This window comes from Lissotriton vulgaris, chromosome 3_1, assembly GCF_964263255.1.
Source record: "Lissotriton vulgaris chromosome 3_1, aLisVul1.2, whole genome shotgun sequence".
In the NCBI taxonomy this organism is placed as follows: Eukaryota; Metazoa; Chordata; class Amphibia; order Caudata; family Salamandridae; genus Lissotriton; species Lissotriton vulgaris.
The window spans coordinates 1,186,513,963-1,186,539,575 of record NC_141689.1 but is presented as its reverse complement, the minus strand read 5'-3'; the positions used below and the strand labels follow the sequence as shown (position 1 = coordinate 1,186,539,575).

The 25,613-nt window shown below is 42.8% G+C and overlaps 1 protein-coding gene across 2 annotated transcripts in view; it reads right to left on the bottom strand.

Annotated features, from left to right (window-relative positions):
- LOC147727632 (phospholipid-transporting ATPase ABCA1-like) overlaps positions 1 to 25,613 on the bottom strand; it is a 2,839,360-nt gene that overhangs the window by 516,642 nt on the left and 2,297,105 nt on the right. For both annotated transcript variants that reach the window (XM_086961649.1, XM_086961650.1), the window contains exons 42-43: positions 22,356 to 22,476; positions 16,146 to 16,208 (exon numbers count right to left, since the gene is read on the bottom strand). In XM_086961649.1, coding sequence (XP_086817775.1) covers positions 16,146 to 16,208; positions 22,356 to 22,476 — 184 coding nt within the window. The remainder of the gene's footprint in view (positions 1 to 16,145; positions 16,209 to 22,355; positions 22,477 to 25,613) is intronic.

Here is a 25,613-nt window from a genome sequence, read left to right as displayed (position 1 = left end):
AACTCACATTACAGAGGCTGCATTATACAATGTGGCATATTTTCCTTGTTAGCACCGGGCGCACCATTCAAATGGTGTGCCCAGTGGTTACAAGGAAATTGTGTTGTATCAGATTGAATGTGCTTCTCCCAGGGCAGCCACAAACTCGGGCTCCCCTGGGGCCAGCACATTCAGGTGAAATACAGAGCGGCTTTAAAGCAGCCGCACTGTGTTTCCCAGTGCAGGCAGTAACCCACCTGCACTTTTAAGAGGGGTGAGAGATCACTTTGTAGGCGGGTGCAGTGAGTGACTTCACCCCCCTTCAAGGGGATATCTAGGGCATCCGTAAGGGATGCCATCACGGCATAAACTGACAGCATCATTTCCTCTGCGCCTGCATCCATAATACAGCATGGGCGCAAAGGGAAAGAGATTCCCTCATATACTTGGGGCCATACCCCCATGCAAATGAGGGAACGCCCTCTGATGATACCGCTAGAGTAATATGTGCGCAAGAGCTATCTATATTACAGAAGGGGCTGCAAAAGTGTCTGCGGCCCCTTCAGCAATGCCAAAGGGCCCCGGTGGCACGCAAAGCAGGCACCAACACCTGTCGCACCCCCAAGGTGCTTTGTATAATACGGCTCCAGGTTTTTTAAAGCACCTCTTAATTACATAAGGCAGGGAATTTAAGACCCCAATTGCCAACAAATATTAGCCCTGCAACATACATCATTGCTTCGAGGTGAAATCTGTAGTTGATGTCCTGGAAGTAAAGTTCTTCTGTCCTGTTAAAAGAAAGGGCCAGTCGGAAAATTAATATGCAAGTGTGATCTTGCCTAATTCTAGAATGTAGGGTTTTGTGTATTTTGAGTCTTTAAAAAAAATGGTAACTTGTATTTTCTGCTTATTTTTTCTTCCATTGAAGACTGTTTGAAGAAGAAAATGTCTCACAGGAATAGTTCGGACCACATGACATTTTCTGCACAACTGAGGTTTTTGCCAGTGTCTCACATGATGTTCCTACATGAGGTTCCTACATGAGGTATGCCCTTGCATTCTATTTGCACAGAGTATACCAGTCATTTTGTGTAACTTCATGAAATCTTTTTAAATGTACCTGGATAACACCAGGGACATTTCGACTATTTTGCCTACTTCTATCGACCATTCATTAGAAGGGAGGAAGGAAGGAGTGGGCATGCTACATGCTACAACAGTGAAGTTCGACTAACCTTAGCGGCAGAGACGCGTGTCAAAATTACACAATCTGCAGGACACACTCAGTATCTAGAATGGTGAGCATGGTACATGTGAGTACATGCCTGTCGGGAAAAGTAAAAATAAGTGCATACAGGCCATGAGGAGCACCCGTTTACCTATGTTATTTCCCATCCCAGGTCTAACACTTGTAATTGGCTAGTCCTGTTGTGGTAATACCACCTGGACACAGTAATACAGGGTCTAGTGTTAACATGTTTACCAAGCGATTTAAGATGATGCCCATAATGCAGTGTTGCAGGCTGATGACCTATGAATTATGATTTCGCTCCCCTGTCTTTTGTAGAGTAGCATAATTTCCATTTAGATTGTCTTTTATACTATAAGGAATTTATTTTGTTTTTCTGTGTTCTTTGTTATTCATTTTTCCTAATGCTCTACGTATTATTGCAATGACTGCTCTTTATTGTTCGCATAGAAGGTTAACTTAGAATAAAGATTTTTAGATACTAAACAGTTTTGAACAGTGCCTTCTCAAAACAATGGGGTGGGGGTTAAGGTCATTTTCCTTGTGGCTGTCCACTCAGTTAGTGTTTGAATGATTTTCTGTTGACTGGCCCTTATGGCTTTTGACAACTTATCTGTGCCACATTCATTCCTTTTACTGCATGTGCCTATTCCACAGGTACCCTGTTAACGCTGGGTTGGGGTGTTAGGGTGTCTCTTGAAGAATTCAGAATAAAAAGCTGCGAAACCTGCTGACCTAGACTTCCTGTGTAACACGCTAGGTGGTGTGTTGTGACTCCCTCTGGGCACTACTTGTCTGATCTGACCTTAAGATGACAGCAAACACAAGTTACAAGAGCTCACTAATTGTTGGTTGTGTAGGGAATATTGTATTTTTGCAGCACAGGACAGCTGCATTGGCAGATGTATGCCTTGCTTGTTGCAAATACCTCATTTAATTTTCACAAGCCACACTTTATCACCTTCTGTTGGAGATTTCGTCTTTCTGTATTTTGCATTGATACATTATAGTTTTGGTTTGCTGTTGAGTGGGTGCCTATGCTCAATACATGTTTGCAGGGGTCCTCAGCCACCTTATGCATTGGCTAGCTGTAGTAAATAGCTTAGTCAAGTCCAAGTAATAGTTGAGAAGTTTATTAAGAGAGACAGCTTGAACAACCACCTTCAATGTTACAGTGAGAATGTACAATAACAATTCCAACATGGAATACCACACTAGCCCTCTGTCTTTTGGCTGCGCGATGCTGTCTGATGTTTCCTTTGGTGGATTTCATCTCCACATTGTGCTGTTGCTTTGTTTCTGAGATTGTGATGTATTTGGAACTTTTTTCCTGACCATAATTGTATGCTATTGCTAGGCACTGGTTCAAGCTCTGTTAGGTGTTGTCAGGGATGGCTTTAGCGCTGGTGACGCCTGGTGCAACTATCTTTTTTGCCCCCCATTATCTTCTCCTCAGATTTCCTCACTACGACCCGGCAAAAGTGCCCCTCATCTCTTCTCCATAGCCCCTCTCTCACAGACATTTAATTTGCTTTAAAGCACCAATAAAGACTGACTTTACTAATCAACTCAGCTCTTCACATAAAAAACAGATCTGTTCTTTGCATCAAGCATATTAACCCTTTGCACCACTTTAAACTGCCATTAGACAATACTCTGATCTCTCTCTCTAGCAGAAACGTCATTTACAAGAGTTATCTTGACATTTGTATTGCTGCCTGAAAGCTATAGGCACAATGAACTTTGCAACAAGTGCTTTTAAAATCGTAGTTATTGCTAAACACAGCACTCCCCCAGATTAGTGCCCCCCTTCCAGGTGAGTGCCCAGTTTGGCCGCACCAGTCACACTGCTCTAAAGCCCAATGTGTTGTTCATGCTTTCTGGCACCTGTTAGGAAAGGTAATCTCTGTTTCACGTCTCATTTGTCACACATTCCCTGGGCCTGGCTAGCTGACATGAGTCTGCATCATTTGATCAATTTTCAGTATTGCCATGTTCAAGAGTGGACGGACATCGAGCATCTGTGTCTTTTATATGAACTGTTACAGCTCCTTAATTCTCCCATAAAGGCCTCTTGTGGGCATACTGGCTTCCTTCCTATCTGTGGTAAGTGGGCAGACTCCTCAATCAGACTGTGTGGGGACCTTTTCTGAAGGATAGAGATAGTTCTCTTAGTGAGGTACCAACTGTGCCGGCCCCATGGAGTAGTTCATAGACTTTGGATCTTCCTTCTGAATGGCATTTCACATGGGGTGTTGTTCTTCTGTGCCATCAAATGGATCATTTCTTGAGTTAGTTGTCATGTTACAGATCTGACAGTGGGGTTTTGTGTAGTGCTCTTTGCTCTGTTCTGGTTCTAATTTTTCCGATTTTTCTCTTCCGTCTGACTTTGTGATATTACCTTGACTCTGTAAAGGTTTGCCGTTTTTATAGCAGCTGTATAGTAGAATGCTGTCTCTCATTCTGCATTGCTGCCCTCAGTGAGTCCATAAATTTCTTGGTTGTCTCAGCAAGTGCTATACATTTTGTTCATTTTTGGGGCCATTGTTTCCTGCAGGTTACTAGCTTGGTTCCTGACATGGCTTACTTTTCCTTCAATTCTTCTGTAATTAGTTACTGTTGACACATTTACACAGGTGATACTAACACCAGTTCTTGTCATATTTAGAGTCTTATCTCCTAATATATGGTGCACTTTTTTCTATCTTACTGTTGGGCATTTTATTCCTACAGTCAATTCCATTCTGTGTTTTGGTGCATCTCTTTCAGTGGATGTCTCATTCCCTCCCAAGCTGAATGCTCACCTAGGTAGTCATGTGCAGGGCTTTCATTTAATTCTCAGGTTGTCACACTCAGCTGATCCCTGCCTGTCCTTCTATTGCCAGGAACCTCAATGATGTTACCATCTCCTGCAAAAGTACACTGCATTTTGGACCTTTGTCCTGTGGTGTGTTTTAACACCTCAGTGTCTTCTAGCATTAATATAGATCAACATAAGCATTTGACCCTTAACTTGAGTACACCAACTTAATGTTCTGCAACTTTTGCTACTGAAAAATTTTGCTGAACTAAATGTTTTATTTTGTGAGAACATTGCTTTTCACTCCCAATTGCTTATTAATTACAAGACCGGAATCAAGCATCCTAGGACCGGTTTCTGGCTATCAGCCATCATCAGCCAGGATAACTTGACTCCAGTGGCGTAGTGAGCACAGGACCATACCCTTCCCACATAGGGCGAACAGCAAACCACACGAGGTGATGGACAGAATGTTGCACATTGGCAAAACATTCACCCACAGTCACAGATCTGGGTTTAATCCATAATTATTTTGCCCACCACAGCAAAACACACAAGGTGATGGACGGAATATTGCACAGTGGAAAAACATTCACCCCCAGTCACAGATCTGGGTTTAATATATCGTTATTTTGCTCACCGCATATGCAACATTCTGTCCATCACCTTGTGTGTTTTGCTGTTCGCCCTATGTGGGAACGGTATGTCTAGACGTGGGTCCCGTGCTCACTACGCCACTGGAGACAAGCTATCCTGGCTGATGACTGCTGATAGCCAGAAACCTGTCCTAGGATGCTTGATCCCGGTCCAGGGAAGACATTGCTTGGCAGTTCGGGCTGGACTGTTCCCATGAGGCACAAGGTCAAGGCTGATTTGCATATGGCCATGTCTGAACTGGGGTGGCGTGGTGAGCAAAATAACAATGGATTAAACCCAGATCTGTGACTGGGGGTGAATGTTTTGCCAATGTGCAACAATCCGTCCATCACCTTGTGTGTTTTTTTTAAACTATGACTTGTACCCTTGCCATGCAAAGTTTTCGCATCAATAATTGTACAGAAAATGTTACAGTGATACTATCAATGATGTCATAGAAGATGTCATGAGTGATGTAAACTTTCGGTAATAGCAGTGCACGGCGAGGTCGCAAGTTACAGTTACCTTATGGCATGATGTATAATTACTTGAAATAATTCTCTCTAATTATAACAGTTGATTTTCTATGGTTTTTTCTGTGTACAATCTGAACCTAACTATAATGTCCCTGTAACCATTGGTTGTTTAGTGAATTTCTAAGTTTTTTAAAATATTATTTTCTAACTATAATGTTCCTGAAACCTTTAGTATATTCAGTGAATTTCTAGGCTTTTTTTAATGTTAAGTACGAGGCCCATCGCAATGCATGAAGGACCTGGCCTGGCATTCTGCTGCCCCCACTTCCAGGCATTTTGCTTCCCCCTTATTCACAACAGGGAGCTTTAGAGGATAAAGTATAGCCATCATAGGTCAAGTCAAGTCAAGTAAAAGAATTTATATAGCGCGCTACATACCCAGAGGGTCTCAAGGCGCTTGAGGAGGGGTGGGGAATTACTTGTCAAATATCCACGTTTTAAGTTGCTTTCTGAATGCTAGGTGGTTCTGGGTAAGGCGAAGGTAAGTGGGAAGTGAGTTCCAGGTTTTAGCTGCCAGGTAGGAGAAGGATCTACCTCCCATGGTGGTTTTGTTGATGCGAGGTACAGTGGCAAGGGCTTGGTTGGATGATCGTAGCTGGAAGGAGGGGGTGTAGAAGGACAGTCGTGTATTGAGGCATTCTGGTCCGATTTCGTAGAGTGCTTTGTGTGCGTGGGTTAGGAGCCGGAAAGTGATCCTCTTATTGACAGGAAGCCAGTGGAGGTTTTTCAGGTGACCAGACATATGTTCTTTACGCGGGATGTCTAATATGAGCCTGGCTGAGGCGTTTTGGATTCGTTGGAGTTTTTTCTGGAGTTTAGCTGTAGTACCGGCGTAGAGAGTGTTTCCATAGTCCAGTCGGCTCGTGACCAGAGCGTGGGTGACCGTTTTCCTAGTTTCGGTGGGGATCCAACAAAAGGTTTTTTTGAGCATGCGAAGAATGTTGAAGCAAGATGAAGAGACGGCGTTGACTTGTCTGTTCATCGAAAGTGAGGAATCCAGGATGGCGCCCAGGTTCCGTGCGTGGTCTGTCGGGATGGGTGCTTTTCCAAGGGCTTCTGGCCACCAAGAGTCGTCCCAAGCAGAGGGGGAGGTACCTAAGATAAGGACTTCTGTTTTGCCTGAGTTCAGTTTCAGACGGCTGTGTTTCATCCATTCGGCTACTTCTTTCATTCCTTCGTGTAGGTTAGTTTTGGCGGTGCTAGGGTCATTGGTGAGTGATAGGATCAGTTGAGTGTCATCCGCGTAGGAGATGATGTTGAGGTTGTGTTGGTGTGCGATGGCCGCGAGGGGGCTCATGTATACGTTGAAAAGGGTGGGGCTGAGTGAAGATCCTTGAGGCACGCCGCAGATGACTTCAGTGGCCTCTGACTTGAATGGTGGAAGGCGGACTCTCTGTGTTCTTCCGGTGAGGAACGAGGTGATCCATTCCAGTGCTTTTCCTTGTATTCCGATGTTTTTGAGGCGCTGTAGAAGGGTGCTATGGCAGACTGTGTCGAAGGCTGCGGAGAGGTCGAGGAGGATGAGGGCGACTGTGTCTCCATTGTCCAGTAGAGTTCGAATGTCGTCTGTTGCTGCGATGAGGGCGGTCTCCGTGCTGTGTTTTGCTCGGAAGCCGGACTGTGAGGTGTCGAGGGATTTGTTGGCTTCGAGGAAGGTGGCGAGCTGGTTGTTGATCGCTTTCTCGATGACTTTGGCCGGGAATGGAAGGAGCGAGATGGGGCGGTAATTTTTGAGTTCGGTGGGGTCTCATACAGAAAGAAAATTTGTATCCAGTAAAGGAAGTGTAAAGATGTGAAAATAATGATAAGTATATCTTCAAAGAGAAAAAGAAAAATACTCTGTGATATACAAGAGACAGTATTTCTCAAAAAAAGTAAAACTGAGCTAGGACTCACACTTATGGTTTGACCCTTTTTAATCAGAATTGTGAGCTTGCTCATGATTAAAAACACAGCATGTTGTGAACCAATTCAAAGTAGGCCAACATGTTTCATTGCTTGTATGTCTTTTTGGCAAATTTGTCAGGGCTTCTAAATTAGCAATCACCTCACTGGACATCTGACATTATACATCGAGGTACTGACAAACAAACAAACAAATTAACATTAATTGTTATGATTAAAAACACCACCAGTTGCAACTTCCTTCAAAGCAGGTAATAATTTGTCAAAACACAGATTGAGATGTAGCCCAGATACTGTGATTATAAAACACTGTAATTGTGCTACCCCCACCAAAGCTTACTGCTCTTGACCTCCCAACTCATTGCCATCCATTTCCCAAGTCTATGCCCCTGCTCACTCATTACAACCTGTGTGGCTGTTGTTCAGCCACTTCCCGCCCCGCCTGCTCAGAACAGTTAGTTTTCTGCCCCATTCACCTCCTCTCTACGCTCTGTTGTCTGAGGCCATGCACCAACCCGTATCTCCAGCCCTGCATGGTCCAATGAGGTGCCACTGTCCTCCATTCAGCCTGATGTCCCTGCCCCCTGCACTCCCGTGTCCAGTTCTATGCCCAATCATTGCCCTCCTGCTTATACTCTGTGCTTAGCACGCTGGACCTCCCCTCCTTCCCGCGGCCCTCTGATGTCTGTATGCATGCCCCTGCTCCCTCCATTTTGCCCATCATGATCCATGGACCTGCCACTGCTCCACCTATCTACTCTGCGTGTTCTGTTGAGCTGCCATTGCTCCTCCCACCTTGGCAGCATGGCCAGACGGCTGCTGCCTTTCCCTGCTATGACCACCAGACTGTCCTAGTTCTGTTTCCCCATCACCTGCTGTATCTGTCCCTTTTTTCTCTCCAGTATGGTCAGCTTGCTGCCCTTGCCTCTTTTCACTCCGCTCTGTTGTCCATATGCATAGCCATGTCCCCTCTCTATTGCTTTTAATGGTATGTTGTACTGTACTGCACTCCTGCTTGCCCTGTGTGGTGTATTGGCTGCTGCAACCCCTGGTGCCTGCCCTGTAACAGGCAGGTTGGTGACTCTGCCAATCTCAAACCTGTCCTCTGTTATCCGTGTCCATGTATATAACCCATTCCTCCTGCCATCAATGATCCAGTGTACCATACTTGCCAAAGGTCTGAACTTTTAATTGATTTTTCCAACTGACTTACATTGAAAAAGAGTACATTTTAGGCAGGACACAAATAAAAAAAAAGCCCTTTTGGGCTTAAAAACATCGGGAATGTCATTCCTGAATCACGTCTATTGGCATGTATGGTTTTATGGCAACTGCCTCTTCTTTCTGCACTCATGGGACTGTTATATTGCCACAGCCTCTCTTACTGTCCTCCAGTAGTTGGTTTGTCGCCCCTGCCCCCTTTCCCTCGCCCTCCATGGTCCATTGTGCTCCCACTGCCCCTCCCGCCAGCCAAGAGTGATCAATGTGTTGCCTCTGTACCCTCCTCCCTGCCCTCAATTATCCAAGCCTGTGCCCCTGACCTCTGCCTCCCACAGTATTCTAATGAGAAACTAGATTGCCAACATTCTATATTTATTACAAAAGTGTGGCACACCAGACGTTATCTTGATGTAATCTAAACTGTAATAACTAAACCATTTTCTTTAAAATTATAAAAATGAGAGGGTCTTTTTCCCATAGAAATTATGGTTAGTGCTCTAAAAAACTAAAATGAGGACATATTTTCTGAGTTATCAAATAGTGACAAAGCACTTTTAAATTATTTGCTATCTTTGTTTTTTTAATCGGTTGATCCCTAGATTATATGTTAAACTTGGGGGAGAGATTGTGGCATTACGGCCAGCGCTGCTGACATTGCAACTGGGGAACCAGGTTCGAGTTTTGGTGTCAGCTCGACATCTTGTGATTCTGGACAAATCAATTAATCTCCCCATGCCTAAAACCAAAGTAAATGTGTCTGTGTGAAATCTAACTGATTCTTATGTAAAGCACTCCAAGAACTTTCCAAGCTCATATAGGAGGGTAATACAGTACAGCGCCGAGACGCCTGCGGGCAATTGTTCGCGCTCAATAAATGCTAAAAAATAAATAAATAAATAAATAAATAAACTTTGTGTCAAGTCGGTGCTATATAAAACTAAAAAAAACAACAACATTTTGGGCCCAAGGTAGGTAAGTTCATTTTACCACTTCTTAAATACCGAATCATACCGATTCGGTATTTAAGAAGTGGTAAAATGGAGGGGGGGGGGGGGATGTAGGTATTTCAGATTCGGTAAATACCGAATTGTTAAGATTTGGTATTTACCGATTCTGTAACTACCGAATCGGTAAAGCCCATTGATTCCTATGGGCATTGAAGCCCATAGGAATCAATGGTCATTACCGAATCGGTATTTACCGATTCGGTAAATACCGATTTTTGCAAGGGAGCAGGGGGTGTCACTTTGACACCCTCTAGCACCCTGAATTCAGGCACGTGTGCCATGTGGCACACAGACATGCCCCGAGGGCATGTCTGTCTGTCACATGGCACTGATGTGCATGCACACATGTGCATGCACACCTGTATTCGGTATTTTACCATCCAATGGGATTGGGTGGTAAAATACCAAATCTGACTGGCCTGTGGGACTCAAAAGAGTCCCACCTACATGTGGAAGTTACCAAATCGGTAAAAATACCGATTCGGTATTTTACCGATTCGGTAAATTCACCGATTCGGTAAAATAGGCCCCCTACATCAGGAATGACCATTTACCGGTCGGTAACGGCCGAAATCGGCCGTTACAGGGCGGTAAATAGACACCTACATCGGGCCCTAAGTGTTTTGCTCACTTCCGCCATTGGGCTATACTTAGGCAACATTTGGGTGATATTTGTGCTATGTTTCGGCTCTTTTGTTTCTGTTGGCCATCTTGGGAGACTTATTTGTTATGAAGCTCCCCAGTTTCCTCATTTACTGCAGTATCCTCAGTAGGAAATGCTTTCAGTTTTCCACTACGATTCCATCAAGATAGCGTTCAAATGTGCCACTCTTTGGGCATAAATTCAGAATGTTAGCACTTTAGTTGCTCATTAGAACACTATAGTAAAGCTGATCATCACCAGAGAGTTAACTGGCAGTCTGCTACTGGTGTTGAAAGTGCATGTTTCAGTCTGCATGTCAGAATGTTTTGATGAAAAAGAAGAGGAAGATATTGGAGAACTCACTTAAAACGTGTCCTAATTTTTCTTTATACAGCACTAACCATAATTCCTATTACAAAATGAGCCCCCTTAATTTGTTACTTTCTAAATTAAATGTTATAATGTTACCAGTTTGATTCAATCAAGATGGCTTTGTGCTGCAGTAGAACACAAGGAAATCCACTGACAGGCTGCTCATGTTGGAAGTACATGTTTTACTGAGAATATTAGCCTTCATTCTCATATGGCTGAGAACCATAGTGTGAATTTACTGAAAATATACTTTTATTTTAGCTTCTGATGCACCTTCCATAATCACTATGGGAAAATCATGAGAAATCAGTTTTCTCTCAAACATGAATCATGAAATCACAGCAGAATTCTTTTGCACTTGGTAAAATCACCATAGAACACACCACAATTATTAAAATTAGCATGATACCATCAACAAATGATTTCATCTTATTGTGACCCTTAAAACCTGCCATTCCCTACAATGCATTTCAATGGGATGTGATTATGTATGTTGTTCCCAAGAGGCTGCAGGCACTTTTTAGTTGAAGTGCGGACAGCCAATCAGATCCGACCATGAGATCTATGCTGAGGCTCCGCCCAGATATCCGTATTGGCTTTCCCTTCGATTTCTCAACAACTACTAAACAGATTTACACCGAATATCTGAAAGTAGGATCTGCAAATCAAAATACACCATCCTGCCGAATTTGGTGCAATGCCGTCCAGCGTTCCAGGCTGTAGTTGTGTTCAAAACTTTTATGGGAATTAACATGGGAAATCAGATTTTTTTTACCCCCTTTTTCTCGCCCTCCTCTTGACGGATCGCCTAAAAGTTTTCGTGCACAACAAGACTCACTATGAAACTTTGTTTTAGAAAATTTCATTAAGATTTGCCAAATGACAGCAAAGATATAGGCAAGTCAAAAAATGTTTTCCTATAGAAACATGGTCCTAACTATAACTATACTTACATATTCTTTGTAAAGGCATGTGCGGTAAAGGCATATGCGTGTTAAAGGCAATGCATGGTAAAGGCATTGGGTTGTAATGACTGCGCAACAATGGCACATAGTAAAGGTTGTTTCCCGTGCCATGTCTCTTAAGATACAGCAATTTTGCTTTTTCTTCCATATGGGTCCCAAAGCATATCACATAATCTGAACAAAGCTCTAGGTGCAGAGCAATAATGCCCAGGTATTATTTAATGGATAGGTCAAAGATTTTTTATTGTATATAAAAAAAGTAGTAAATATAAAATTGGACCAGTAGGAGCATGTACCAGTACAGGGTATAACTGAACAGGTGTACTACACAAACAGGCAAGGGAAGGGGTTTTTGTGACATTTTGTACAAAAACACACGCCACAATTTTCCTAGACACCACTAGCCCAATGACACTAAAGAACAATTTTACAAAATCATGCAGGTCAGAGTGATTCAGTCAACAATGTTTTGATCCATTACACATATGGGAACATCATCAGAACAATACATTGTTTGCTTGTATAAATAACTCAATATGAAAACCATGTAAATACCAATATAACTAACACACAAGGAAGAATACCCAATAGTTAGGCACCCGAATTAACCGTCTGAAAATAACCTCCAACTGCATCCCAAACATCTGAGAACCTATTCAACCGCCATGGTTCATAGAAAATGTGATATTGGAAAAATATTTTGGGGTCCTTGGCACACTGAATAATAGCTGGACTGAATCTGAAGGGAAAGAAACTGCCTCTATAATGGACAATAGCAGAAGTGTTTCAAAAGAAGGAAGAATGTGCTCAAAGATGGTTAACCTAACCTGACGGAGCGTGCTGTGCTGTGGCTAGCTTGCAAGTGCCAGAGCAGTCTACCTGTGGTGACAGTCGTTGTAAAAAGAACCTGTGTCTTCAGCATAGGAAAATCAGAGAGCAGACTATGTCAGTCTGAACCCCTAAGTCAAGTGAGTTGAAACCGCGGCATTCACATGTTGTGGGAAATGCCAAGACAGGTAAAATACAAAAATAAAGCAACTGGTGTATTAAAGTTTACAGACTTGATTTTTTTAGAATCCATTCCACATAAAGTTTTTACACTGATCTTGAAACATAGTATGTTGTAAGACAAAGATTTCAGCTGTCTGTACGTATCATATGTCTGGAGAACATAACACCATAGTGTTGTAATATTAATGAAGAAAATTGAGGTACATAGGGGTGAGAGGAAAGTATCTAAAATGTTGATAATTTTTTTTTAAAACACCTTTATTAAAGTGGACCAAGATATACACAGCTTTACGCCTACAACCCTCTGGGCCGGTGAAGCGACACTGATATAGTAAAGCATACAGACCACAATCCCCACATACGAAGTACACAGACCATGCCGTCAACCCGGGGGTAAGGCGGCGCTACATCACCTCACCATGGTTCGACCCTTCATGAACCACTGCTAACACAATGACGATGTACCTGAGAGTATCTCTACGCTCATGGAAGGGATGTTACGTAGGCCGTACGCCATGAATCTGGGAATGTAGGTGCATTTTGTATTTTTTCCCCCTCCCCCCACAGAAACCTACCCATCTCCCCCATATGCCGAAACAAATAGAAAACTCCCCTGGAACTCCCCCACCCCTCCCCCTCTCTCACAGTCTCCCGCCCGTGGGCTGCTCCGTCCGCTACTGAATTTGCCCCGTGTCAGTCTTGTGTTGGTGTCCCCCTCTCACGTCCCTGGTGTGTCTCCTACTGTACGGCCCGGGAATGTATCCACCTGTCCCTTCGTGTGACCACCCCTCTATGCTAGCGCCCGCTCCTCGCCCCACGAAGGCCAGGTTTCAATACTCCACCCAGCCGTCGCCCTGTCTCTCCCATCCCCGTATCTCGTCCTCGACTAAGGGCCTACGACAGAGGTATAGTAGAGTCTTCTATAATGTATCCCCCTCCTCCTCCCGCTGCGCATCCCCCGTGTCCCCCCTAGTGGTCCTGAAGATGTTGTACAGTCCCCAAAAGTTCTTAGGTCTGCTAGCGGGTGGGAGGAGTTCGCTGTAATTTTCCGCCTGTGTGCAGCAGTAAATCATGTCCCTGGCTCATCTCTTTTTTATCGGGGTCGGGCCCCTCATCCAGCACTGCGCCACTGTACGTCTCGCCAACAGGAGACCCATGTCCGCCAATCTTCTACACGCTACCGGCAGGGGCTTCGAATAGCCCAGCAGGGCCAACGCCGGATCTACCGTCAGTTCCTGGTCCAGTATCTCGCTTAATTCCGAAATAACCGCCACCCAGAATTCATATATGCTGCAGCAGCCCCACGCCATATGTAGGAAGTCTGCCACCGGAGCGTGGCAGCGCTCGCATTCAGGGGATTGTCTAAGGCCATAGTGATGCAGGCGCTCCGGAGTATAATAAACTCTTTGCAGGAATTTAAAGTGTACCAGCCTGTGGCGACCATTCAGGGACAGTTTCCTAGTGTTGGCACAACAATACCCCCACATAGAATCATCTAAAAATGTTGATAATTAACATACACGATTTCCGGTGAAGGATTAAATTAAGTGTGGTGGTAAAACCAAGTGAAGGGGGTCACAGTCTTCAGCAATTCAAACGCACATGATTTAGAGACATTGCTACATGGGCCGTTTGCTCACAGTGTGTTACGCATATAGGGGAGGTGTTGTTATCCATTACTTATCAGATACTCATGACATTGCAATTCAGAGCAAATACTCATTACCGTAATAAAAAACTCATGCACATGTAGGCAAAAGAGTATCAGCTGCACACTTTGGACATTGATGCGAGTGAATCATATAAGCGACGTCTAATCTTCCAGTCTCTTGAGCCCACTGTGGAAGCTATCAGTCCTCAGGATCCATTTCCATTCTTCCTTATTCAGAATAGCCGCATGGTCACCACCTTGTGTTCCTGTACTCTGATACCTTTAATAAAGATCGTTCTAGTTATGTCCCAATGTTTCAACATGGTTCACGAAGGGTGCATGTGCTACTGTATAGTGTACTCGACTTCTGTTCTGACATATTCTGATTCTTACTTTTTCTATAGTCTGACCCACATAAATCAAATTACATGGGCCAAAGATGGCATAAATTACATTTGCAGTGTTACAACCGGTAAAGTATAAAAGAGCAATTTTTATTTTTGTGGGAGTAAATTCCTGTCTTAATCGTATACTCACAGACACTATAGCTACCACGCTTTTGGTGACCCACCACAGGGCCCATACCCCAAATTTCATTCAGTGACCAAGATGTGCTAGGGGATTGTACGCATGCTCTCACTAGGTGGACTTGAGTGTTCTTTTTTTCTGAAAGGCAAAGATGGGGTGTTCTATGAACAGTTCTCCTGCATTCAGAATATGCCAATGGCATAAGATAGTTTTCTTTACTTGATTGGAGTTGGGTGAGAATGTAGTCACGCACACCATCTTCCCCATATCGGCTCATACACTGGGGTTCAAGAGTGCCTCACAAGGACTGTACCATGCCCTCTTAATGGATCTCATAATCAGTCTGCGAGGGTAATTTGGTCTAGAAGGTTTCTGCTGCTCGAAGCAATCTTGTTTGAAGAAGTAATTTCTCATGATTCTGAGGAACCGGAAGCATGCGAGGGAATCATGTAGTGCCCTTAGAGTGGTGCCTTGAGTATGCTAACAGAGGTAGGTTTCCTATACGATGACGTGCAGAGTTCCCACTCATGGGTTGTGATCAGCAAATCTAGAAATGAAATCTCCTCTCTACTGTATTGGAAGGTGAATTTCTGACCGTTATAATTCTCATTGAGCCATGTTATAAATAAGGTCTGTACTACCTAGCCATATCAAGAAAAGTTTGTCAATGTAATGTTTCCAGGTTATTATATTACTGTAGGCCTATTATCAGACAATTTTGGTTGCCATGCACCAATGCGCACCCTCTAGACATTGTACATTTTTTTCAATCACCCAGCACTCGCAGATGTTGTTTGCCATGTACCAATGCAACCATTGCGCCATAGTGCAACAGTGTGTTACTTTTATAAAGCATAGATTTTGTACTGGGAAGTGTTCCTTCTAGTACAAATACTATTTTCCAAGACTTTTGTCACTTTGTATGTGTGCTGTACAATGCACACATTTCTCCTCATTAACCCTGCCTCGAGGCGCCGGTGCTGATGCAATTTTCTGTATTCCAATGTTAGTAGATAGGGCTTTGTGTCAAAACACATGAGTGGTTGCATGGGAATGCCCATGAATGACATCACAATTTTATAATATTTTGGGGATCTTTCCGAGGTAAATCCTAATTTGCGTTGGATAGTAAATCACATCCAACACTTTGCGCCGGGTAACCATCACACTTGTGATGCAAACCCATACAAAGAATTAGAAATTCTGGGTCGAAGGCTTTATCTCTAAATCTATGTGCTACCTCACTTCCTGTTTAGGAACCACACAGCTGAGCCGCCTTTGTGCAACACTATATTCTGCACAGCTTTGTATTATTCACAGGTTCACTTGCTTTGTTCCTTGGAAAGGGCACACGGTTGACATAATACATTCTTAATAATTTAACTTTACAAAATGTAAAATATGGTTTCAAAAGCACAGTCTCGCAGCAAGATAGTGACCTCTTCACTTCATAGCGACATCAAGTATTCATAGTGTGTTTACCAAAGGTTACAGCTGTACAACTATGAAGTACGCTTTCAGCTATCATTGCGTACATTAAGATATCGTTGCAAGTTGCTTTGTCTGATTTTGTTGCATAGGGCGCTGTGGCATTTGCAGGTACACGTGACTTCCTATTAATGTAAAGAGAAAGGCATTTTACCTCAGCAGGTGGCACACCCACACATATTCTGCAAACAGCTGGTTTCTTCTTTTTTCTGTATATCTAGAGGAAATGTATCAGAGAACAATGAATGAAAATAGAGGGATTGGTGGAACTTTAAACAAAGTACTTCAAAACTTTGTAACATGCCTGAACAGAATGTTGGCATGCAAACGATCATTGTGCATTAAGTGTGTATAATAAACTGGGGGGTTGTTTCCATCTTGTGGAACTGAAAACAGAGCAGACCAGTTTAATTCGTCGTTAAAGGCAGCAATGTAAATGAAGAAATATTCGAACAGCACACACAGCAGATGATGCCTACACAAGTCACCTATCGCAAACAACACATTAAGTTTAAATTAAAACCCCAACAAAGGTTGTGCTGCCAACACACTGGTTACATATATCACTTTTAAATAATTGGCCAGTAAATACATACACCCAAATAAAATCAGAAAGAAATCTTTAAATATATTGTCAAGGCAAAAAATAAGCAACACAAAAAATGATTACACAAAATTAACTTTATAATATTTTAACTTATAACACTAAAAGTAATAAAACATAACAAAATAATTTAAAACTCTATATTATATACACCTATATTAAAAATAAGTGATAATAAAAGCTTAACAATATTATTATTTATGATATTCTGCCCCACAAAATTCTTAACATCATAACATTTGTGTTAAACATTATTTGGGCGAAGATATTTCGGTTGTTTAAGGGACCGTTCATTGGTGCATTTAGCAGCCCAGTGCGATAAGGATGTCATGGAACCAATGCTTATTTATGGGACTATAGAAGGCTTGGACCCAGTTGATCAGTTTCTCATTTGGGCTGAATTCAGATGGTTCTTTTTGTTTGGAGAAAGATGGTGGCTGAATGGTCACATAGACAACTCAACTCATTTTGCTATGGATTAACAGAAGTCCATGAAGGATTTAAGGGGATATAACGTGCTGTAGAGCAGACATACGCTGGAATAGCAATTACCAAGAATACACTGACTGCTTTTCTAAGCTCTTCGATGCCTGCACTGTTACATATTTTGCCTCACAGCTACGTTTGGAAGTAGGGTTTGGTTTGGAGAAATGGTGTGAGAAATATTTGTTTATATGGCTATCCAAGTTGAAGGCAACAAATGGTAGCTTTAGATAGTATATATGAAGGAAAACAGAGAGTAACTAAGGGGATGAGGAATCAATCACAGGAGGTAGATTTATTGAATAAGACAAGGGTAGTTATATGGGCTTAGATATTTGCCAGAAAAAATACACCCTTCCAGAAGTAAGTGAATTGAGGAGCACGCCCATAACATTTATTGCTACTGAAATGAGTGAACATAAATAGTTCATGGCACACGTATTTATTACACACTATTAAGATATTGGGGAACTGATAGATAAATAGGGATATTTAGAATGTTTCAAAGAGAACATGTCCTTATTTATTGCTTGGTGGGAAGAGTCAGTAGCATCCTCCTGCCTAACTACTTCCCATTCTCCATAGCCACCTGATTTAAAGGGGAGTATCAAGATAGATAGTCATAAGAAAATGAATGGCAGCAATAGGGGAAAACCTCCCTGTCAAAATGATAGTAATGCTATAGACTAAAAACACACAAAAGGATGAATGCTTGTAAATGGACTAAAACACTGGCACTCGCTTTGGGTATCATCCCAACGTATTTTTTTTGCCCATTTTACCACTTCAGACAAGAGGCTATATACAAACCAGTATCAATTCTGCTCCTCCATGGAGCCTTCCATCCTAAACTGCCAGGCAAACCTCCTCCCATGAACGTAAGCAAGCACAGGCCTTTTCGGCCTTGTATTTCCGGTAGGTGAGATAGAGCTTCTGACCTGTGACACAGCGAGCAAAGGACACATGTCTGGGCATTCCCTTGTCACTTATCAACTACACAAAAAGTGATGGGAGGAATGCTTGTAAATAGTGTAAATCACTGGCAATTGAGTAGCATTCCAACCCAACTGTTTTTTGTTTTCTTGCCGCTTTAGATAGTGGCATACCTTTTTTAAATCTGTACTGAACCTGCTCCTCATAGGGACAGACCATTTCAAAACTACCAGGTGAGGCCCCTCAATAGGAGAACACAAACACTGAGGTATAGATTCTATCCAAGAGCGCAACGGGCAAGGGACACCCATCTGGACATACCTCAGTCCCCTAGAACATTATATCAAACTTACAAAAAGATGACGGAGTATTCCAACCCATTGCTTTTCACATAGTATATCACTCTAAACATAAACTCACCTTAGGCAAATCTGTACTGACCCTGTTCCTCATGGAAAAACATGAGAGACAACTCATACCCCATACTCTCCATACTGCCCCATATACACGTAGGAAAGGGGGCGCATTGGAGATTTCTCCAGCCTAAGGTTTAGCCACTTTGGGACTGTTGCATTAAGCCCCATGATGGTACATCGTAACCTTAGATTCCATCAGGCGACCCTATGAAATGACTTGGTGAAACTAAACAACTGCGTACAGAGAGTATAATAACCATGCTGGTATTTACCACGCCATAGCTTTGTTTACGCATAAATTAGGGGGGCTGGCTACTGCGTACTCTGGGAAAACAAACATTAGGAAGAGTTGGTGTCAAATTCAATTTAAATTGTGCTCAAAGTGATAAATATGTCAAACAGTTTTTTAGTGTATTTTTTCTGCTTTGACAAGGCCAGACTTGCTGGACTTAGTATCGGGCGTTTCCCTGGGAAGTCAGAAGGGTGGGGGGGGGGGGGGTGGGGGGGGGCTGGCATTACTACTGGGAATTGGTTTTGTAGCAGTGCAGCAGTTTTGAAATGACCTACTGTAGAGTCCCTTGTACATTCAGTAGTTTTCAGGCAACAATGAAAGTGTCAAGGTAACTCCGGTGATTAATGGACCTGCTGCAGAGACATGGCAGTTTTGTCTAGTGGCCGCGGTTAAAGGGTGTACTGAAAAGTTCAGGAGAATCTGGCAGTGATAGTAACAATACTATGATCTCGAGATGACCGGGACTGAAATAAACAATGTTAGCCCCTGTATACAAGACACATAACTTGTTGCTACCGAAAGAAATTTACTGGATCTGGGTTGTGCCTAACTTGGAGGGAGGGGAAACAACCTTTACAATGCAACTTTTACAACGCATTACCATTACAACGAAACTTTTACAACGCAACATCCATTACATCGCATGCAATTACAACGTAACCATTACAACGCATGACACTACAACGCATACCACTACAACGCATGTCATTACAACGCATACCATTACAACGCATAACATTACAACGCATAGTACCCTTACACTATCCAACACTTACCCTAATGTTGCACCCCCCTGGAGTTCGATTAGTAATTTTTACCCCTACACTATCCAACACTTTCCCTACTGTTGCACCCCACAGGAGTTAGAATAGTGATTTTTACCTCTACACTATCCAATACTTACCATACATACAATGGAATGTTATGCGTTGTAATGGTATGCGTTGTAAAGGTAGTAAGAGTTGTAATGGAATTCGTTGTAAAGGTCGTTTTTAAAAATTTGTTGTAATGACATGCGTTGTTATGGAATGCGTTGTAAAGGATGTTGCGTTGTAAAAAATGTGTTGTAAACGTATGCGTTGTAAAAGTATGCATTGTAACGTCATACATCCGGAGGGAGGGAGGGGGGTGGGAGGTCAGTTGAGAATCTATTGTGGTGTAACCTCTGTATTCATAAATGTTGTACTTATCAGTAATGATGTCAAACTTATTGCACATAAGACCTTTATGCTCCTGTGCTGGTTATTGTTTAAAAATAAAATAAAAATATATATATATAAAAAAAAAGTTTTGTGTAGTGGCAAGTTTGACTCATCTAAAATAGCGCGGAGGGTTAATATGCCTGCTGTAAAGGATGTGTACAGATCACAGAACAGTATTTTATAGCATAGTTCAGTGGGTTACTACTTTTGTGTCAGACAATTTTGTTCAATGGCGGCTGACACAGATCGGGGGTGAGGGGGCAGGATGGAAGGGAACGCGGGAAAGCGGGTGAAAATTGAAAAAAAAGAAAATAACGTACTTTCTTGTCGCTTTCTCGCTGCATCTCTTAACCATTGTCCCTCTCTCTGGCTGGAATCACACCAGGGCTGTCAGTCAGCCAATCACAACACTGCATTGTAGTGTTGTGATTGGTCAGAGTGCTGTGGTTCGGCACTCAGACACTGAATGGGAGCCTGGGCATGTACTCCACGCAGGCTGTAATGCAGCATGCATGGAGAACATGCAAAGTGAGAGACAGCCAGCCAAACGTTCATTCACACTTTCTGTGTGCTTACCTTTCTCTCTGCAACTGTCGTGAGAGCAGCCTGTCCAACAAAGCTGCCGGACATCAGGACAAAATTAAATGATGATAACATGAGGTATTATTATTTTATTTTTCTTAACTTCACTGCTAAAAAGCAGTGGGGGTGGCGCTTCTCCGCCTTAGTTGTGGGGCCGCCACAGCTTTTGTCACAGTGCAGTTCATAAGTTACAATCATAATCTAGCACAGTATTCTCTGAAGTGTCATCAAAGACCTGCATGCAAACTACATAGCACAGGTTCGAAAAATATGTGTTTACGAGTCTTTTATTATCCTAATGTTGATAAAAAAAAGTTTGTTTGGGCAGAAATCAATTTTTATCAGTAAACCCAACCCAAACCCCTGTGTTACGTTCTGAATCCTGAGATTGTGCATCTACAGACCAAGCACCAATGCCTACCAGTACATATGACAAGAATCTTACACCTTTTAGCCACCTTTGTCTCATGTAACATTATCTATACACTGATTTACACATGCATGATTCACTGTCTTTGTATTTGTGTGTGATGTAAAGTGCTCCGACATCCTACACCAGGCTTCTACAACGAGTAGCTTACGAGCCACTAGTAGCTCTCCAGCAACCTAAAAGTAGCTTTTTCTGTATGCATCTCAGCCTACTTATGTATTCAAGACAAAAATATATGCATTTCAGAACTTTTAAGCAGGTGTTTGGAGAAAAATGAGTTAGTTTACAAAATATATTCAACGCTGATTTTGAGTGATAAGTCATGTGATAAGACTTGTTACCAATATTATTACTTTCATGCTAGGATCATTGTAGCAATGGCTGTAACGTATTACCCATGTAAATCTTCTTTTACATTACAGCTGACAACCATGCCTGATGCACTGAGGTGATCGCTGCCAGTATTCTTGTATGTTGTGGACACTGATGCCATCTTGTCTGGTGTGGTCACTATGACAACACTAATAATATTAGTCGCACACAATGATTTTCATTTAATATAAATAGATCTTATCACATAAGGTGTTGGAGACCCCTGCCCTACACTGATATATCAGAGGTGCTATAAAACAAATGAAATACATGTGAGAGAGGGGCTGTGGAGACACGAGGGGCATTGTGGGAGGGTGATAGTAACCCTCAAGAGTCCCAACACATACTATTGAATCCCAGTGTATTTTAACGTCATCATTTACTATGTTTTATAAGCTAAACAATCGAATATGTAATGAAAAATATGTTTTAGAATGCACCATTTTGGTACAAATGTTCTTGGGGGGAGTGCCTCCAAACCATTCTTGTAGTGGTCAAGCTCAGTCTCTGGACTCACTATGCACCGTACAGTGGCTTATTTTGACAAAAATTGCCAGGGCTGCTTTGGCTTCCCAGTTTGGCCCTGTCTATTGAAATCGTTCTAGAAATTGCTGAACCTTTCATGATGGGTGCAAGTTTGAATCTCTTGTTTTGCTGTAACAGGGCCTGTTTGCCTTGGCTTTATCCATAGTGAGTTTGCAAACAGTTTACTCTGATTGTATTTATTCTTCAGGGGGCCCCATTCAGCCTAAGGACTATGAATATTTGTGAGAGTCTCAGGGGTACCATCCAAAATTTTGCTAGGCTGCCCTATCATTTTCTGCTACATCACTGCTTGCCATGAAACATTACCAAGTAAATACAAGTTGTCTGAATACCCTTCCACACAGTTCAGCTAATATTTTTACAATTCAAGTTAAATCAGTTATTTACTTTCTCGCCAAACGTCCTTATGCATCTCTCACCTTCTGTTCAGATCACTAATTTCAAAAAGAATAAATGTATATTATAAGTTTCGAAAAGGTTCGGAATCCAAAGTTCTCGACTTACCTTTGTCAATTCACTAATCCTCAGAAGGTCAGAGTGTCCGCCTCCACTGAGGATCCTGGCACGCTCATGAGAAACATCTATGTCTTCTTCCATTACTGGCAGGGAATCAAGTTTCACAGGCCTAAAAGCATAAGCACACAATTCACTACCTGCATTGCCCTTATATCTTCAGATAACCTTTAAAGTGGTACATCTCTCTATAAAATTACAGTGAGTAGAAAGTAATCACACTAGCATGTGCTATTCTAAGAGGTTAGTTAGAGCTGTGCATTATTCAAGATAATATGAAAGATCAGTGACATTATGAGGTAGTACTATAGACTAGTGGTTCTTAACCTGTGGTCTAAAAAACCTTGAGTGTCTGCAAAACCTACTCGAGGGGGCCGCGACTCTTTAGCACATTAAACAATATTAATAGGGTAATAAAGAGTGTATAAATAAAAATGCAAAATGTGAAATTGAAAATTTTAAAGCGTTTTGTAAATTGAGGTAAATTGAAATTGGAGGCTTAAAATTGAGGACCTGATTTGGAGTTCAGTGAATGGATTGGTCCTTCTCAAATGTGACGAATATCCCATCTGCCTTGTTACAAGTGCAGAGCATCCTATATGCCAAACTCTAAATTAGGCCCTAAATTAGTATCCTTAGATTGATTTGTGAGAAAATGCAAGAGCATCAAACCAAATACAGTGTGGACAATGAGTGGCCTCAATTGACTTCAGAAAAGCCAACATATCCCTTAAAATTACCATTTTAATTTTGTTTACATTTGCTTGTGAATTAAATAAAATACTCCATAATTTGTGCATTTGTTTATTGAATCCTTGGTTCTGTGTTTATTCTGTTCCTTTTTTAGGCTCAAATCATCGAAAATGTTTAAAACAGAGTCCCTGGATTCCAGTAATAAATGAGAGGGGGGTATTCAAATTCCAATAATGATTCAGAAGGGGTGGGATGTTCACTTCTTCGATTAATGACTAAGTGGGGGTCCATAGAAGTCAAACGTTTAAGCACCACTAATAGAGACTATTGAAAATCCTGATTACATCAATTGACCGCCTCTGTCTAAAATGGAAGAGGGCCTCTTTCCTGTTACCGATCTTGTAGCCCAGCTCTCCATCGCGCATCTACACAGAAGTTCATTCAGGGCTTAAGGGGGGGGCATGCATTCTGAGTAATGCCCCCGGGAAGTGTCGGCGAGTTGTAGAGTCCAAATAGGACTGACACAGTTTTTTCGGGAGCTATTGGCTCTGGGAGATTAATATAGAAGGCCGGTTTGGACTACCGGCCCCATTTTAGGTATAAACAGTGGCTGGTAGCGTGGCAAGTAGGGAGCGAGGGAAGCATTTTTAGAGAGGAAAGCATCTTTCAGTCAAAGGGGCTGTAATGGATGACCCCCATGTTTCCCAAGCATTCCAGCTGCTCCGCAAATCTGGCCGCACTGACATCCTAAGTGGGTAGATGAGAAGCACTTTAGCCGACCGAGGCCACTGTGATGAGCCTGGGAGGTCGTCGCAGTGGCGATGCTTGTGTGCTCAATGCCACACCCGAAAAGTCAAAAAAATAGTGTCACCAGGTACGGGGTATGCTGAAAAGGGTAGTGCTGTGTCTGGCCAGTGGACCCAGGAGCGGGGAGACGGAGTGTTGAAAGCTGCAATGTAAGTTTATAGCGGGAGGGGGAGGTATGGAACTGCGGGACTTTCTTGGCCGGCCAGGCCTTCAATTACTTAATCCCTGAGGAGCTTGCAAAAATGTCTAATTCTTCAGTTGATGTTGCACTGGAATTGATGAAAAGGGTAGGCAGGGGCATCTATGGCAAAGAGTGACATCAAGTCAATATTCAGGTTGTTGCCAGTGCCTCCACAGGACTTTAAGCTGTTGGGTATACATTTTAGAGGAAAATGGTACGTGGATAAAGCATTTTCCATGGGCTGCTTGAGATCTTGTGCTCTGATAAAAAGATGTAGTTTCTTTGTGCAATGGCTGGTTAACTTCATTGTCAGGTTTTGACGCAGTGACACAAAATCTGGATGACTTTTACTTGTGGGTCCTCACGGTTCTATGGACTGCTAGCAGATGCTGGTAAGTTTTATAGCGCTCATGGCAGATGTCGGGATGCCCCATGCAGAAGAAAAGACAGTGGGTCCAGCCACGCTTTTGACCTTTTTGGGCATCGAAATTGAGATGGAGAAGGTGGAAGCTAGGTTTCTGGACGTCACAAAAAGCAGTAATGCTGCAGCTGATCGAGAGCATGGTAGCCAAGAAAAAGGTCAGGTGAAACGCGCAGGTCCCGTTGGGTCTTTTGAATTTTGCATGCCGAATGGTGTGGGTGGGTAGGAGTTTTTGTCAGCAACTGGGTCTGGCATTGTCGGGTCTGTCTTTGCCCCCCCACCAGCTACTTTGAAGGCAGGAGCCAAGAAGGACTTTTGCATGTGGTAGACATTATTGAAGGACTTCAATAGGGTGTCTTTGGAGGGCCTGGGCGACAAAGCAGAGTGGAAGAGGCAGGATTTCTCTGATGCTACAGGTGGCGGGTTTGACCTTCACTGACAGGGACACTGGTGTGCGGATCAGCGTCTGACACCTGACACGTGGAAAATGGAGGGAGGAGCAGATCTTTCCTGGAGTTGTTTCCATTACTGATGGCTCTGGCTTTGTGGGTAGGTGAGTTTGCTAACAAGAAAGTGTTGTTCAATGGGGATAATATGGCATTCATGCAAGTGGTGAATCAGCAGTCAGCGTGAGATGTGCAGGTTTTGACGTTGTAAAGAGTATCCATACTGACCTGTTTGCACCATAACATTTGTTTCAGGGCACAACAAGTTCTGTACCCAGATAATATCATTGCATATGCTCTGTCTCGTTTTCAGTGGCAGAGATTCTGTGGACTTGCGTCGGGAGCAGATGAAGACAGAACAGTGATCCTGGCTGATTTACAGAGAGTAGGAGAAAGAGGATGCTCCAATTGGTAATGGGTCCTTAGCTTTTTCCACAAGATGGAGATATGGCCAGGCTTGGAGAGCGTTTCTGGCAAAAGAAGCAAGACGGAGGAGCTTGGATGGTACTTCAGGAAGGCGACAGGAGGACGTGGTGAATTTTATCATGTTGATGGTTGAAAAGGGTTGGTCCAAGGTGAGAATTGCTGGGAAGCTTTTGGGCATTGCTTGTGTACAAACACTGTTGTGGGGCTTTGAGCCATCGCCTGGGGAGGTGGGCTCACAGTTGCTGTAAGGCAGGGCACAGGATGCTGGTAATCGA